General features: G+C 47.1%; 1 protein-coding gene across 1 annotated transcript in view; it reads right to left on the reverse strand.

Annotated features, from left to right (window-relative positions):
* Nucleotides 1-1,180: 1,180 nt before the first annotated feature.
* Nucleotides 1,181-19,050, reverse strand: part of mast2 (microtubule associated serine/threonine kinase 2) — a 307,698-nt gene continuing 289,828 nt past the window's right edge. Inside the window, 13 exon segments of the mRNA XM_029708046.1 lie at nt 1,181-5,433; nt 5,611-5,801; nt 5,984-6,123; nt 6,896-7,018; nt 9,019-9,245; nt 14,878-15,081; nt 15,513-15,835; nt 15,984-16,093; nt 16,095-16,139; nt 16,290-16,399; nt 16,614-16,736; nt 18,087-18,188; nt 18,323-18,488. Coding sequence (XP_029563906.1) covers nt 3,422-5,433; nt 5,611-5,801; nt 5,984-6,123; nt 6,896-7,018; nt 9,019-9,245; nt 14,878-15,081; nt 15,513-15,835; nt 15,984-16,093; nt 16,095-16,139; nt 16,290-16,399; nt 16,614-16,736; nt 18,087-18,188; nt 18,323-18,488 — 3,876 coding nt within the window. The 3' untranslated portion in view covers nt 1,181-3,421.

A 19,050-nucleotide genomic window follows, 5' to 3' on the forward strand; every position in this document is an offset into this window, starting at 1 on the left:
TAAACACATTACAGAAATCACTAGCCACTGTCTGTCTGTCTGTCTGTCTGTCTGTCTGTCTGTCTGTCTGTCTGTCTGTCTGTCTGTCTGTCTGTCTGTCTGTCTGTCTGTCTGTCTGTGGTTAGGTATTGACAACACAGATCTCTTTAGCATCTATAGACACCGGACAGACAGTCCTGTCTCACCCTCAGTCAGTCATCCCAATGAGCTGCTCTTTGCGACATCTCCAACAGCAACAAAACTTTGCAGGACACACCCCGAGGGAGATTTGATCTCTCACACAGAAAAAAAGAGATGTATGCTGCAGGTAGCCACAGTTTTACAACATGGCAACATCCCCTTACTTTGCAAACTAAGACACACAAATGAATGCCCACACACACACACGCAGGAGCACACACGCGCAGGAGCACACACAAGCATGAACGCTCACACCCACGAACACCCACAAAACCCCACACGTAGCAGTGGGACTGGAGGATCATAGTGGTGTTTGGTCAGTTCAGACTTCTGATTGGTCAACATCGTTGTGACTGACCTAAAAGCCAGGGATCTGATTGCCCTTCCTTTTATTTAGTTGGCTTTTCATTTGACATACAGCGATAAAAGGGTTGTGCAAAGCCCGCCCCCCTGCTGACCCATCCCCGACCCTATAGGCCAACTGAGATATCAGTCAGAGACAGACAGCACTAATAGGGGTAACTAACTATGAGACGTCTACACTAACTAAAACACAATCCCAAGTCCCAACATGGCAGAGTAAAAAAGACACAGCAGACCTTTAAATATTCATATATATATATAGATATATATATATATATATATATACATACACACACACACATCTGACAGCCACTTGACAACACACACAGTCTTGAACACATATACAAAGTAAAGTCTGTTAGCTTTACAGGATAAGAGGTGAAACACAGAGAGAACACAGCAAGTTGAACAAACCTTAAGTGTCTGATAAAAACAGAGAGCGAAGGGGCTAGAAATAAAGACAAGGTTGTGACGTGGAAAACCACTGGTTGTCAGAATATACATGAAGGCCAGTGTGTCTACTGTTGTACTGCTACACTAACGTAGAGCTTGGCCACATCTCCCAGAAAAATCTGATCTGGACTTTTCAAACTTATGGCCATTCACAATATATATCTCAATTTAAAAAAAACGAAGCTTTTTTTTTGTACAATTAAAGGTAAAATAAACAGCATTTCAAACAGTCAGCTATAATCTAATCAATTCAGGACTTGTGAAATTATACCAAGGCTAAATAAAAGCCTTCCACAACCATAAGACCCAGTAATAATTTTATACTTTTTTATCAAAATAGTTTAACCTGATTTTTTTTCTGGCTTTCAAGTCTATCTATGAAAATGACCTTTTAGTTCCAAATTCAACCAGAACCATGCATAATGCACATCCACTAATAATGACCAACCTGTAGCAGCCATTATAGAACATTAACACAGGTCTCATATAAGCAATCTATCAAGCAATGTTCATTCATACTCTGTTTTTAGTAGCGTCTGCTCTACTCGTAATTTGAGAAGTTGAGACATAAAGAGGGTTAACTTCTCCTCTATTACAGTAAATGAATGTCTCAATGTGTTTCAGTGTCCATATGACCCATTCTGTTGGACAAAACCTCAAATGGCGAGTTGAAACTGCTTGTCAGAGAGGACGTGATCTTTAGTCTTTGTTGTTGTGAGTGACAGGGGGAGGGGCTTGGTGTCTGTGTGCAAGTGGGAAGGTGCACAGTGCACACAGCATGGGGGGAAGGATACGAGACCAAAAAGACAAACGCTCATAAAAACAAACAATATTAAAACCTCAATTCCTGCGATACAGGCATTTGAAACATTGCGCTAAAACATACATTCAAATGAATCAACTGAATCAGAGATGTTGCCCAGCCCTATGCTAACTAGCCTGTAAACAGACTTGTGAGCAGTCTTCCTGCTTCAGAGTTTGAGAGGAGTCTGGGTAATTGAGTTTCAGGGGCAGAGTAGTCCACCCCTGTGGACTACAGGAAGTGGAACACCCCAGGAACAATCCGCTGCCCGGTACTCAAACCCAAATCCCTAAATAGATCTACCTCATCTTAACTACTTGACTCTTGTCATCTCAACACTGTTTGTGTAGTTGACCAAACCAGACTAGGACCAGATTGACCAGGTGTCCCCAGGTAGTCTGTGACTAGATCACTGTCCCTCCTTATCTCACCTATAGTCCATGTCAATGTAAAGCTGTTGTATGAACCAGCCAGTATTCTTTAATCATTAGAAACATGTCCCTGACATAGGGATCTAGATATGGTGAGGCTATCATGCAGTTACAAGGTCAACGGCTAGGCTAGTATCCTAGCTACCACAACACGTACAGCCACACACAGCTCTATACACTACAGCAGCTACACTGACAGGTCCAGGTAGAGCCATGGAAGGGTTAGCTTCTATACGCTAGCTACACTGACAGGTCCAGGAGGAGCCATGGAAGGGTTAGCTTCTATACGCTAGCTACACTGACAAGCACACGAACAGCCAGTGGAGCAGATAGGGAAAGAGATTTTCATGGAACGCTCTGTGATACAATACAAACACTGCTTGAATAGCCCCTCTGACAGCCACAACATGAATAGAGTGTTATATAAAGACTAGAGGCTTTTCTCTAGCCAGTCTGCACTATTAAACAGTTAAAGATACAGAGTGCAGCGTTAGACCATGAATAAGAACACACTGCCATTTGCCTGAGGCTGCTGAGTGAGTTAAAGATGGGCGATGCAGATTGTTTCATTAACAGACTGTAATGTATTTATACTGATTGCTAAGCATACGCTACTTTTATTGCTGAGTTACACCCTGTTCAGCCTCGGACGGCTGGAGACATGCAGGAGGGGAGCAGCGGTGGCTGTACTGTCTACAAGGCACAACCTGATCTATTGGCTTGATAAAAGTCACACGACTGGAACTTGAAGGTGAAAGCTAACGAGGCAGTACACTAAGAATAGACCATTAGAGTGTTTGTGTGTGTTTGTTAATCCTTTCCTCAGTGCGTGGGGATCAGTGAACTCACACGGTTTATTTCTAGCCCCCATGTTCCTTTGCAGAGAGAGAAACAAACGCAGACCGACTTCACAGGAACATGAATCAATGTTACAAAACTGAGTATAACCTCACGAGAGATCTACAGCCAATCTGGATGTCTCTGGAATACAGAAACACATAGTCAGGGCCCAAACGATCACCTCTCTCTCTCTCTCTCTCTCTCTCTCTCTCTCTCTCTCTCTCTCTCTCTCTGATGGCTATGCTCTCAGATAATGATTAGTGAGTTGCAAAGAGTTTAGAATGTTGTTTTCTTCCAAACATGCAGTTGTCTGTGGATAAAGCAGTCTCTATTGTCATGGGTGTCTTATCTGCTACGTGTTGTTGCTGCTGGTTTTGTCCTGCGGGGTGGAGGCTGCGGAGGCTGGGCTGGGTCTCTGTGAGGCCGGGGGGTCTGGCCTATTGCGCTGCTCTGAGGCTGCAGTGGGTGTCTGGTTGGGTGTGGTGGTGGGCGCAGTCTCCCCACTGCCTCGTAACTCCCCCAGCGGCCTCTCCATGGGGTCCTGGGCCAGGGTACAGTCTTTAGGAGGGGAGGGCCTCCTCTGTGGAAGGGGAGGGGGCGCTGGCTCAGTTTTGGAGGAGGGCTGCCTGGGAGGAGACTGGGAGGACAGGCGAGGAGGGGGCTGAGGAGCAGGGTGTCTGAAGGGGGAGGGGGAGAGGGGAGTGGCCTTCGGGTGAGAGGGGGGGGAGGGTCTCTGATTCTGGTCCTTGGCTCTCTCAAAGGCCTCCTTGGCCCCGGGGATGGTTAGTTTGACGGGCCCCAGGACGCTATGAGCTACATTGGCTAGATGTGACACCACCTTGTCCACCCCACTATCTGACCTTGACACTGGGGCTGGAGAGGCTGGGGGGCTGGGGGTGGCGTAGGCTGCAGCCGCGGCAGCAGCAGCAGCATGTCTCCGGTTGTCAGCCTCCTTCTTCTCCTTTGTGATGCCTGGGGAGGAGATGGGTGTGGGGACTAGGTCTCTGCCGTCTATGGACCCAGTGGGGCTGGATCTGGGGGCCTCCAGACCAGAGTCTCTCTCCTCGCTCCATAAACTACTGCTCTTCCCCCTGGGCTCAAGCAACTTGGGGCTCCTCCAGTCCTGATGTGGAGATGAAGCAGCAGGCTTCAGGAAGGTGTCCTTGCTGACAGAGATGAAAGCACTGCTGAGGGTGGCGAAGGTGCTGGACAGGGGGCTCTGGGTGAACTTGCTGCTGGGGTCTGGAGTCTTCCCATCTCTCCGCCTACAGTCATCCGAGGAGGCTGAGCCCCCGTCTTTCCCTCCCAGCGAAGGACCACTCTGAGTGGGCTTGTGTTCGTGAAGTGTGGAGGGTACGGTGGCTCTGCTTGGCAGCAGGGTGGAGGAGGGGGACAGACAGAGGGAGGGGAGGGTGCCCCCGGGTCCCGTACGGGGGGCGGTGGGCATGACGGAGGTGGGGCGGAGCAGTGGGGGGGTAAAGGTGCAGGTGTTCCTGCCACGCCCGTCCTGACTGTCCTCGGACCCCTCGTCTGTCTCGTCCTCTGATGAGTCCACTTCGTGGATAGCATCCTGCTTCTGCAGTGACTCCCTCCTCTCAGCCCGGTCCTGTCTGATGGCTGACAGCTTGTCCTTCAGTTTGCTCTTCCCGGGGGCCAGCCCCAGGGACCCGGCCGTCGACCCTCCGTCCCCCTCCTGACGTCCTAGCTTCCTGCTGGAGGAGGGTTTTTGCAGGCTGCCCTTCTCCGCGGGACCCCCACGGCCCCCTATCCCAGGCCCCACACCCAGCAGCAGGCTCTCTCTCTCTCCAGCTGATTCCTGGAGACTCTGCAGACTGGGGTCTCTCTGAAGCATCTCCTTCTTAAACTCAGCGTGGGAGATGTCCAGGCTGTGTTTACGTCCTGTCACTGTTACAGGCAGCTTCTTGTCGCCTCCGGCGCCTGATGGAGAGGGGGAGGACGACGAGGAGGAGAGGGAGGAGGCTAGCTTCTCAGCAGACTGGACTCGCTTGAGCAGTGGGGAGCGGGGGTGTTCAGCGCTCTTGGGCCTGGAGATCTGCCTGACCAGAGGGGGGGAAGAGTGGAGCTTGACGGGAAAGGTCTGGCCCATAGAGGTGGAGCTTAGTCCGTGGCTGGACAAGGGGGAGGGAGAGCGCTGGGGGGAGGTGCTCTGTGGGGTTGGGGAAGGGGTGCGGGCCAGGGGGGATAGAGGGATGTTGCCGGCGGACTTGCGGCGAGGGGAGCGATACTGGCGCTGGAGCTTGGGGGCCAGGCCGTGGAGGGAGCTGGGCCTGATGTGACCGGAGCTGGCTGGGGAGTTAGGAACACTGGAGCTGGGAGAGCTGCTCTGAGACGAGTTACCCCCTACTGAGAAAACACGACACATACAGAAACACAGTTAGACATTCAGGGAGTCACCTACATTCATGAAATGTTATACACATATAATCACCACCTTTTATGACCTTATCCAACATTAGGCCACGTCCTACAGTCCATTAGGTGAGCTGTGTGTTTTTTGGGATGTGTGTGTGTAGGACTTACCAGAGTGAGTAGAGTCAGGTGTGGACCGGTAACCCTGTGTAGGTGATCTAGGGGACATGTTGTGAGTGGGGGACCCGGGTCCACTCTCTCCAGAGGACAGAGAGCGGGTTAGAGAGGAGAGGCTACGGCTGGTGTGGAGAAGAGACGCCTGCTTAGTGATCTTCCTGAACAGAGAGTTCCTCTTCTTAATACTGCTGGAAACACACACACACACACACACACACACACACACACACACACACACACACACACACACACACAGAGTATAAAGAGTTGAAAAGACAAACATCCCTCCATTTATCAGCCATTATATTCTATGTATCATGATCTCTGAGAGGAAGGGTAAGTGTGTGAGATTGTTCAGATAAGAGACCTTTCCTGGCTGCTATCTTTGGTCTTGGTCTTCTTGTTGCGACGCGCCATCTTAGATTTGGAGCCGGTCTTGCGGGCAGGGCCCAGCTTGATGGAAGTGTTCTCAAAGGACGTGGCAGAGATGGACACCTTACCACCGCTCTGAGGGTAACACACCACACGCATAAGACAGGCAGAGATGGACACCTTACCACCGCTCTGAGGGCAACATACCACAGCATAAGACAGGCAGAGATGGACACCTTACCACCGCTCTGAGGGCAACATACCACAGCATAAGACAGGCAGAGATGGACACCTTACCACCGCTCTGAGGGTAACACACCACACGCATAAGACAGGCAGAGATGGACACCTTACCACCGCTCTGAGGGTAACATACCACAGCATAAAACAGGAGCTAATGTGCGTGTGTGTAGTGTGAGTGCGTGCGTGCGTGCGTAAAGTGTGTGTGTGTGTGCGTAGTGTGTGTGAGTGTAGTGTGTGAGTGCGTGCGTAAAGTGTGTGTGTGTGTGCGTAGTGTGTGCGTGCGTAAAGTGTGTGTGTGTGTGTGTGTGCGTAGTGTGTGTGTGTGTAGTGTGTGAGTGCGTGCGTAAAGTGTGTGTGTGTGTGCGTAGTGTGTGTGTGTGTAGTGTGTGAGTGCGTGCGTGCGTAAAGTGTGTGTGTGTGCGTAGTGTGTGTGTGTAGTGTGTGAGTGCGTGCGTGCGTAAAGTGTGTGTGCGTAGTGTGTAGTGTGTGAGTGCGTGCGTAAAGTGTGTGTGTGTGTGTAGTGTGTGTGAGTATGTGCGTAAAGTGTGTGTGTGTGCGTAGTGTGTGTGAGTATGTGCGTAAAGTGTGTGTGTGTGTGTGCGTAGTGTGTGTGAGTGCGTAGTGTGTGTGTGTGTGTGCGTAGTGTGTGTGAGTATGTGCGCACCTTGAGAATGAGTTCCACCACCTCAGTGTGCACCAGGCCGTGGACAGCCTCTCCATTCACATGAGTGATGAGGTCTCCTTCTCTCAGCCCTGCATCATGGGCTGGACCACCCTCCTCTACATGCTGATAGAGACAGAGATGGAGAGAGATGGAGAAAGAGATGAGAGAGAAAGAGATGGAGAGAGAAAGAGAGAGATGGAGAGAGGGAGAGAGAAAGAGATGGAGAGAGAGAGATGGAGAGAGAAAGAAACGGAGAGAGAAAGAGATGGAGAGAGAAAGAGATGGAGAGAAAGAGATGAGAGAGAGAGAGATGGAGAGAGAAAGGGAGAGATGGAGAGAGAAAGGGAGAGATGGAGAGAGAAAGCGAGAGATGGAGAGGAGGGTTGAAATTACACATCAAATCATATCACTGGCAATAATTGAATCTGTTGAATCGAATGAAGAACAGGATTACTAGTACAGGATCACTAGAACAGGATCGCTAAAACAGGATCACTAGAACAGGATTGCTAGAACAGGATCACTAGTACAGGATTACTAGAACAGGATCACTAGAACAGGATCACTAGAACAGGATCACTAGAACAGGATCACTAGAACAGGATTACTAGAACAGGATCACTAGAACAGGATCACTAGTACAGGATCACTAGAACAGGATCACTAGAACAGGATTACTAGTACAGGATCACTAGAACAGGATCACTAGAACAGGATTACTAGAACAGGATCACTAGAACAGGATCACTAGAACAGGATCACTAGAACAGGATCACTAGAACAGGATCACTAGTACAGGATCACTAGAACAGGATCACTAGAAGAGGTTCACTAGAACAAGATTACTAGTACAGGATCACTAGAACAGGATCACTAGAACAGGATTACTAGAACAGGATTGCTAGAACAGGATCGCTAGTACAGGATCACTAGAACAGGATCACTAGAACAGGATCACTAGAACAGGATCACTAGAACAGGATCACTAGAACAGGATTACTAGAACAGGATCACTAGAACAGGATTACTAGTACAGGATCACTAGAACAGGATCACTAGAACAGGATTACTAGTACAGGATTACTAGAACAGGATCACTAGAACAGGATCACTAGAACAGGATTACTAGAACAGGATCACTAGAACAGGATCACTAGAACAGGATCACTAGAACAGGATCACTAGAACAGGATCACTAGTACAGGATCACTAGAACAGGATCACTAGAACAGGATCACTAGAAGAGGTTCACTAGAACAAGATTACTAGTACAGGATCACTAGAACAGGATCACTAGAACAGGATTACTAGAACAGGATTGCTAGAACAGGATTACTAGAACAGGATTGCTAGTACAGGATCACTAGAACAGGATTACTAGTACAGGATCACTAGAACAGGATTACTAGAACAGGATCACTAGAACAGGATCACTAGAACAGGATTACTAGAACAGGATCACTAGAACAGGATCACTAGAACAGGATTACTAGAACAGGATTACTAGAACAGGATCATTAGTACAGGATCACTAGAACAGGATCACTAGAACAGGATTACTAGAACAGGATTACTAGAACAGGATCATTAGTACAGGATCACTAGAACAGGATTACTAGTACAGGATCACTAGAACAGGATTACTAGAACAGGATCACTAGAACAGGATTACTAGTACAGGATTACTAGAACAGGATTACTAGAACAGGATTACTAGAACAGGATTCCTAGTACAGGATCACTAGAACAAGATCACAGTAAGAGGATCACTAGAACAGGATTACTAGAACAGGATTACTAGAACAGGATTACTAGTACAGGATCACTAGAACAGGATCACAGTAAGAGGATTACTAGAACAGGATTACTAGAACAGGATTACTAGAACAGGATCACTAGTACAGGATCACTAGTACAGGATTACTAGAACAGGATCACAGTAAGAGGATTACTAGAACAGGATCACTAGAACAGGATCACTAGAACAGGATTACTAGAACAGGATCACAGTAAGAGGATTACTAGAACAGGATCACTAGAACAGGATCACTAGAACAGGATCACTAGAAGTGTTAAATCCCTTTAAGTTTGAGTCACTAAACTAAAGCAGGCTACTTACTCACCCAGACCATGTGATGTACTGTGTAGATGTCTGTGTCTCCCATATACACCCTGATGGCTCGCAGGGTGAAGCCGTACTTCTTGCCCGCCTTGTGGATGATGATGGCGGGTTTGATGTTGGCCACGGCTGGGGACAGGTCTCTACTGGGGGAGGAGTCTCTGGACGAGGGATTGGACGAGAAGGAGTGGGGTGACATGGGGCTGGCCAATGGGGAGGCCCCGTGGTGGTCTAAACATGGAGGAACGAGGGAGATGGTTTAATAGGGAGACAAGTCCAGTTACTAAATGCACATAAATGTAATTTATTTTCAACCTTTACCACATGTTCTAAAAACAAACAGATGGTGGTAGCTAAGAAAGTACAGAAAGAAAGAAGACACATACATAGTCCACAGACAGATACATACCGTAATTTCCCGACTATTAAGCGCACCTGAATATAAGCAGCACCCACTGAATTTTTTTAAAAGTATTATTTTGAACATAAATAAGCCGCACATGTCTATAAACCGCAGGTGCCTACCGGTACATTGAAACAAAGGAACTTTACACAGGCTTTAACGAAACACGGCTTGTAACAAAAATAAATAGGCTTTAACGAAACACGGCTTGTAACAAAAATAAATAGGCTCTAACGAAACACGGCTTGTAACAAAAAATAAAAAATTAGCAGTAAGCTTTAGTTGTCTTTTTGCACTGAGTCAATTCCTCAAGCTGCTGTTTCCAACGTCTTATCATCGACTCATTAAGACCAAGCTCCCGTGCAGCAGCTCTATTTCCTTTTCCAACAGCCAGATCAATCGCCTTCAACTTGAAAGCTGCATCATATGCATTTCTCCGTGTCTTTGCCATGATGAGGGTGACAAAATGACTACCGTAATCAGAATGATGGGAAGTTTGAGATCTGTTGTTTAATCTAAACAGTAAACAAAAAAGTTGTTTGACCTTAACCCGTTCGGCAATTTCATTGGTCTAATGAAAGCTTCATGCCGCCAAAAAACTGAGCACGTCACAGAATGTTTATTTATTTAAAATCGGGAAAAATCCATATATTAGCCGCGTCATTGTTTAAGCCGCGAGGTTCAAAGCCTGGGAAAAAAGTTGCGGCTTATAGTCTGGAATTTACGGTACATACAGTCCACAGACAGACACATACATAGTCCACAGACAGATACATACATACATACAGTCCACAGACAGACACATATATACAGTCCACAGACAGATATATACACACAGTCCACAGACAGATACATACACACAGTCCACAGACAGACACATACACACAGTCCACAGACAGATACATACATATAGTCCACAGACAGATACATACATACAGTCCACAGACAGATACATACATACAGTCCACAGACAGATACATACACACAGTCCACAGACAGATACATACACACAGTCCACAGACAGACACATACATACAGTCCACAGACAGATACATACATATAGTCCACAGACAGATACATACAGTCCACAGACAGACAGACACATACATACAATCCACAGACAGACACATACATACAGTCCACAGACAGACACATACACCCAGTCCACAGACAGACACATACATACAGTCCACAGACAGACACATACATAGTCCACAGACAGATACATACATACAGTCCACAGACAGATACATACATACAGTCCACAGACACATACATACAGTCCACAGACAGACACATACATACAGTCCACAGACAGATACATACATACATACAGTCCACAGACAGATACATACATAGTCCACAGAGAGACACATGCATACAGTCCACAGACAGACACATACACACAGTCCGACACATACACACAGTCCACAGACAGACACATACACACAGTCCACAGACAGACACATACACACAGTCCACAGACAGACACATACATAGTCTACAGACAGATACATACATACATAGTCCACAGACAGACACATACAGTCCACAGACAGACACATACATACAGTCCACAGACAGACACATACATAGTCCACAGACAGATACATACATACAGTCCACAGACAGATACATACACACAGTCCACAGACAGACACATACATACAGTCCACAGACAGACACATACATACAGTCCACAGACAGATACATACATACATACAGTCCACAGACAGATACATACATAGTCCACAGAGAGACACATATACACAGTCCACAGACAGACACATACATACAGTCCACAGACAGATACATACACACAGTCCACAGACAGACACATACACACAGTCCACAGACAGACACATACACACAGTCCACAGACAGACACATACACACAGTCCACAGACAGACACATACATACAGTCCACAGACAGACACATACATAGAGTCCACAGACAGATACATACACACAGTCCACAGACAGACACATACACACAGTCCACAGACAGACACATACACACAGTCCACAGACAGACACATACATACAGTCCACAGACAGACACATACACCCAGTCCACAGACAGACACATACATACAGTCCACAGACAGACACATACATACAGTCCACAGACAGATACATACATACAGTCCACAGACAGAGAGATACACACAGTCCACAGACAGAGAGATACACACAGTCCACAGACAGACACATACACCCAGTCCACAGACAAACACATACATACAGTCCACAGACAGACACATACATACAGTCCACAGACAGATACATACATACAGTCCACAGATAGATACATACACATACATACAGTCCACAGACAGACACATACACACAGTCCACAGACAGATACATACACACAGTCCACAGACAGACACATACACACAGTCCGCAGACAGACACATACATACAGTCCACAGACAGATACATACATACAGTCCACAGACAGATACATACACACAGTCCACAGACAGACACATACATACAGTCCACAGACAGATACATACACACACAGTCCACAGACAGATACATACACACAGTCCACAGACAGATACATACACACAGTCCACAGACAGACACATACATACAGTCCACAGACAGACACATACACACAGTCCACAGACAGAGACATACACACAGTCCACAGACAGACACATATACAGTCCACAGACAGACACATACATACAGTCCACAGACAGACACATACATACAGTCCACAGACAGACACATACATACAGTCCACAGACAGACACATACATACAGTCCACAGACAGACACATACACACAGTCCACAGACAGACACATACATACAGTCCACAGACAGACACATACATACAGTCCACAGACAGACACATACATACAGTCCACAGACAGACACATACATACAGTCCACAGACAGACACTCCACATACATACAGTCCACAGACAGATACATACATACATACAGTCCACAGACAGATACATACACACAGTCCACAGACAGACACATACACACAGTCCACAGACAGACACATACATACAGTCCACAGACAGACACTCCACATACATACAGTCCACAGACAGATACATACATACAGTCCACAGACAGACACATACACCCAGTCCACAGACAGACACATACATACAGTCCACAGACAGACACATACATACAGTCCACAGACAGATACATACATACAGTCCACAGACAGAGAGATACACACAGTCCACAGACAGAGAGATACACACAGTCCACAGACAGACACATACACCCAGTCCACAGACAAACACATACATACAGTCCACAGACAGACACATACATACAGTCCACAGACAGATACATACACACAGTACACAGACAGACAGACAGAGACAGACAGACACACAGTCCACAGACAGACAGACAGAGACAGACAGACACATACATACTGTCCACAGACAGACAGAGACAGACACATAAATACTGTCCACAAACTGACATACAGAGACAGACAGACAGACACATACAGTTGAAGTCAGGAAGTTTACATACACTTAGGTTGGAGTCATTAAAACTCATTTTTCAACCACTCCACAAATGTCTTGTTAACAAACTATAGTTTTGGCAAGTCGGTTAGGACATCTACTTTCTGCATGACACAAGTCATTTTTCCAACAATTGTTAACAGACAGATTATTTTACTTATAATTCACTGTAACACAATTCCAGTGGGTCAGAAGTTTACATAGAAGTTGACTGTGCCTTTAAACAGCTTGGAAAATTGTCATGGCTTTTGAAGCTTCTGATAGGCTAATTGACATCATTTGAGTCAATTGGAGGTGTACCTGTGGATGTATTTCAAGGCCTACCTTCAAACTCAGTGCCTCTTAGCTTGACATCATGGGAAAATCAGAAGAAATCAGCCAGGACCTCAGAAAAACAATTGTAGACCTCCACAAGTCTTGTTCATCCTTGGGAGCAATTTCCAAACACCTGAAGGTACCACGTTCATCTGTACAAACAATAGTACGCAAGTATAAACACCATGGGGCCATGCAGCCGTCATACCGCTCAGGAAGGAGACGCGTTCTGTCTCTTAGAGATGAACGTACTTGGTGCGAAAAGTGCAAATCAATCCCAGAACAACAGCAAAGGACCTTGTGAAGATGCTGGAGGAAACAGGTACAAAAGTATCTATATCCACAGTTAAACGAGTCCTATATCGACATAACCTGAAAGGCCGCTCAGCAAGGAAGAAGCCACTGCTCCAAAACCACCATAAAAAAGCCAGACTACGGTTTGCAACTGCACATGGGGACAAAGATCGTACTTTTTGGAGAAATGTCCTCTGGTCTGATGAAACAAAAATAGATCTGTTTGGCCATAATGCCCATCGTTATGTTTGGAGGAAAAGGGGGATGCTTGCAAGACGAAGAACACCATCCCAACCGTGAAGCATGGTGGTGGCAGCATCATCTACAGGAGGGACTGGTGCACTTCACAAAATAGATGGCATCATGAGGGAGGAAAATGATGTGGATATATTGAAGCAACATTTCAAGACATCAGTCAGGAAGTTAAAGCTTGGTCGCAAATGGGACTTCCAAATGGACAATGACCCCAAGCATACTTCCAAAGTTGTGGCAAAATGGCTTAAGGACAACAAAGTCAAGGTATTGGAGTGGCCATCACAAAGCCCGGACCTCAATCCCCCAAAATATTTGTGGACAGAACTGAAAAAGCGTGTGCGAGCAAGGAGGCCTACAAACCTGACTCAGTTACACCAGCTCTGTCAGGAGGAATGGGCCAAAATTCACCCAACTTATTGTGGGAAGCTTGTGGAAGGCTACCTGAAACGTTTGACCCAAGTTAAACAATTTAAAGGCAATGCTACCAAATACTAATTGAGTGTATGTAAACTTCTGACCCACTGGGAATGTGAAAGCTGAAATAAATCATTCTCTCTACTATTATTCTGACATTTCACATTCTTAAAATAAAGTGGTGATCCTAACTGACCTAAGACAGGGAATTTTTACTAGGATTAAATGTCAGGAATTGTGAAAAACTGATTTTAAATGTATTTGGCTAAGGTGTATGTAAACTTACGACATACAGTCCACAGACAGATAGACAGAGACAGACAGTCCACAGACAGACAGACAGATACATACAGTCCAGACAGACAGACATACAGAGACAGACAGACAGACAGACAGTCCACAGACAGACACATACATACAGTCCACAGACAGACAGAGACAGACAGTCCACAGACAAACACATACATACAGTCCACAGACAGACAAAGACAGACAGAGACAAAGACACAGGCAAAGACAGACAGACACTAACAAACACACACAGACATACACAGAGACACAGACAGATACAGACAGACATTAACAGACACACACAACACATCTCAATACACAAAGACAGACGTGCACAAATAACACATTCCTGGCTGTTAAAACCTCAGACGTACCAGCAGGAATCATGAGTGAGAGAGTGGTAGCGGATGCTGACTTGATGACCTTGTTGAGTGGTCTGGACTGGGCGTGTTTGTCTGCGTCTCCAGACAACAGTCTGTGACGGGCTCTCCTAGCTGCCAGGTCACTGATGGCCTTAGGGGTAGAGGGGGAGCTGTCTGCCCCTGAACCACGCTCCCACACATCTCCTGAACTGCCCGCTATGGAGAGAGAGAGATAGAGAGAGAGAGAGGGAGAGAGAGAGGGAGAGGGAGAGAGAGGGTGAGAGAGATAGAGCGAGAGATAGAGCGAGGGAGGGAGAGAGGGAGAGAGAGGGAGAGAGGTAGAGAGAGAGAGAGAGAGAGAGAGAGAGAGAGAGAGAGAGAGAGAGAGAGAGAGAGAGAGAGAGAGAGAAGGAGAGGGAGGAGAGAGGGAGCGGGAGAGGGAGAGAGAAAGAGAGAGAGAGAGAGAGGGAGAGAGAGATAAACAGAGGTAAAGGCAGAGGTCCAGTACCAGGTAAATACGTAAGACATTTTGTCATGTGAATGGAATCAAAGCAGACACACAGTACATGCATATAGTATATGTTTTGCCAGTTTCTGTTGTTTTCTGTAACATATGGACAATAAAGTTGTATTAAAATTGTACTGACGTGTGAGTGTGGCTTTGCTGAGCTGGCTGGCTGTAGAGTCTGGTGTTGTGGGGGACTCGTCCAGTTTCAGCTCTCTCTCCACGGGGAGCTCAGGGATGGAGAGGGGTAGGTCCTCGCTGCGGGGGCCCCTGACTCCACCGGGGGTCTGGCTGAGCAGGCTGGGGCTCCTATGGCTGGGGGCCACCCCTGCTTCCTCCTCTGAGGAGATGGCGAAGCGCGGCATCTCGATGATGGCGGAGCAGCAGCGTCTTCGCACCGTCAGGGGAGGGCTGGAGTCGCTCTCGGTGTGGGACGACTCTGAGACAGACAGACGCTTACGCAGGCTGAGGGAGGGAGGCACACAGGGAGGGTACACTTCTGTTGTTGGTAATGGAAGGGACAGACAGCTCATGTAGTGGAAGACTTAAATAATTAGAATAGACTATCGGTAAATGAGGCTTTGGGGGTTTCTTCTGAGGACACCATACTCACATCTCAGGTGACCCCACCAGCCAGGCGCGGTCTCTGGACTTGAGACTACTGAGGCTGTCAATGCGTTCTCCTCCCTCCTCGCTGAGGCTGCGCTTGGTGGGCGGGGGGGGTCCTCTTCTCCTCATGGAGGGATAGACGCTCCATACTGCTGTACACCTAAACACACAGTTTGATTGAAAATGATGTAGTACATGGAGTGATTACATTTTCAGCAGGGGAGCTGTGTGTGTGTGTGTGTGTGTGTGTGTGTGTGTGTGTGTGTGTGTGTGTGTGTGTGTGTGTGTGTGTGTGTGTGTGTGTGTTAACCTTGCTGAAGCGGGGCGAGCAGGAGGAGAACTGACGTATCTCTACATGTTCGTCATCGTTGGTGTCGTCTTCGTCTTCAGAGTCCAAGTGGTGGTACCTGTCTGAACGGGCTAGAGAGAGAGAGTAGCATTACACAAGACTACTGGACCGGCCTGTCCACTAACTCACTTTCAGGAGTTCTGTTCTATTATTCTAAGTAAAGGAATAGTAGAAAAGGCTCAGGGTGTTACTCTAGGTACATTTATTCAGGGTGTTACTCTAGGTACATTTATTCAGGGTGTAACTCTAGGTACATTTCTATAATGTACAGTAGGTGAGACTTACTGTCGAAGTAGCTGGTGTCGTCCTCTGACTCTAGCTGAGGGATGAACTCTGCCTTCTGTCTCAGCAGAGTGTTCCAGTCCAGATTATAGAAGAACCGATGCTGCTTCACCTCAAATGCACTGCCTACAACACAGAGACAGAAGGAATGACAAGGAGACCACTGCCTACAACACAGAGACAGAAGGAATGACAAGCAGACCACTGCCTACAACACAGAGACAGAAGGAATGACAAGCAGACCACTGCCTACAACACAGAGACAGAAGGAATGACAAGCAGACCACTGCCTACAACACAGAGACTGAAGGAATGACAAGCAGACCACTGCCTACAACACAGAGACTGAAGGACTGACAAGGAGACCACTGCCTACAACACAGAGACAGAAGGAATGACAAGCAGACCACTGCCTACAACACAGAGACTGAAGGAATGACAAGCAGACCACTGCCTACAACACAGAGACTGAAGGAATGACAAGCAGACCACTGCCTACAACACAGAGACAGAAGGAATGACAAGCAGACCACTGCCTACAACACAGAGACAGAAGGAATGACAAGCAGACCACTGCCTACAACACAGAGACTGAAGGAATGACAAGCAGACCACTGCCTACAACACAGAGACTGAAGGACTGACAAGGAGACCACTGCCTACAACACAGAGACTGAAGGAATGACAAGGAGACCACTGCCTACAACACAGAGACTGAAGGACTGACAAGGAGACCACTGCCTACAACACAGAGACTGAAGGAATGACAAGGAGACCACTGCCTACAACACAGAGACTGAAGGAATGACAAGGAGACCACTGCCTACAACACAGAGACTGAAGGAATGACAAGGAGACCACTGCCTACAACACAGAGACTGAAGGAATGACAAGGAGACCACTGCCTACAACAGAGACAGAAGGAATGACAAGCAGACCACTGCCTACAACACAGAGACTGAAGGACTGACAAGCAGACCACTGCCTACAACACAGACTGAAGGACTGACAAGGAGACCACTGCCTACAACACAGAGACTGAAGGAATGACAAGGAGACCACTGCCTACAACACAGAGACTGAAGGACTGACAAGCAGACCACTGCCTACAACACAGAGACTGAAGGAATGACAAGCAGACCACTGCCTACAACACAGAGACTGAAGGAATGACAAGGAGACCACTGCCTACAACACAGAGACTGAAGGAATGACAAGGAGACCACTGCCTACAACACAGAGACAGAAGGACTGACAAGGAGACCACTGCCTACAACACAGAGACTGAAGGAATGACAAGGAGACCACTGCCTACAACACAGAGACAGAAGGACTGACAAGGAGACCACTGCCTACAACACAGACAGACTGATAAAGACTAAATGACAATTTGACACTGTGCAATGTGAGACGTGCAGGTAGTGTATTTGTTTCTATGAGTTATGCTTGTCAAATAACATGTTTCTAATCCATCACCTGTGCCCAGCCTCTCCAGAGGGTTCTGTCTGAGGAGTTTAGAGATGAGGTCCTGGGCATCGTTAGGAAGAGCCTCCTCCTCCTCTGGCCATATGATCTCATCTACAAATAGAGGACGGAGAGCAGACATTGTGGTCAGATAGATGTTTTCAAAACAAAGCAATACTTTTCCCTTCCCTTTTTTTGTCTGTTAAAAATGCAGACTCCTGTGTGCTTCTGTTCTCTGTGATACTCACCACTGATGACCTGTCCAAAGAGCTCCTCAGGTGTGTCTCCAAAGAAAGGGGCACAGCCCACCAGGAACTCGTAGAGGATGACCCCCATGGCCCACCAGTCTACTGGCTTCCCATAGCCCTGTCTGAGGATCACCTCTGGGGCGATGTACTCTGGTGTACCACACACCTGGTCATACACAGAGGGGAAGGGTCAAGTATAGGCAGGGAGAAATACACAGCAATTGTCACATACAGTACAACGTTGCATTCCCTTAGTCCTTTTGTCTCATACCTGTTGACAAACACTTCTGTCATAGACATTGTTATAGATAAGGGAAGAGTGACCAGTGACAGAGTTTGGGTGTTATGTGTTGGGCGCCAGAGGCAGGGGCGGACTGGTCAGCTGGCATTTCGGGCAAGTGCTAGATGGGCTGGTCCATTTTGAGCCTAGTGGGCCTGTGTAATTAGAATACTTTTTTTAATCTGTTATCTGTCAAATAATGGGGGCCTCAAAGAAAAAACATGGCCCAGTGTGGGGGCCTCTAGGAAATAAAATGGCCCAGTATGGGGGCCTCTAGGAAATAAAATGGGCCAGTGTGGGGGCCTCTAGGAAATAAAATGGGCCAGTGTGGGGGCCTCTAGGAAATAAAATGGGCCAGTGTGGGGACTCTAGGAAATAAAATGGGCCAGTGTGGGGGCCTCTAGGAAATAAAATGGGCCAGTGTGGGGGCTCTAGGAAATAAAATGGG

Source organism: Salmo trutta, chromosome 22 (genome assembly GCF_901001165.1).
Source record: "Salmo trutta chromosome 22, fSalTru1.1, whole genome shotgun sequence".
Lineage (NCBI taxonomy): Eukaryota > Metazoa > Chordata > Actinopteri > Salmoniformes > Salmonidae > Salmo > Salmo trutta.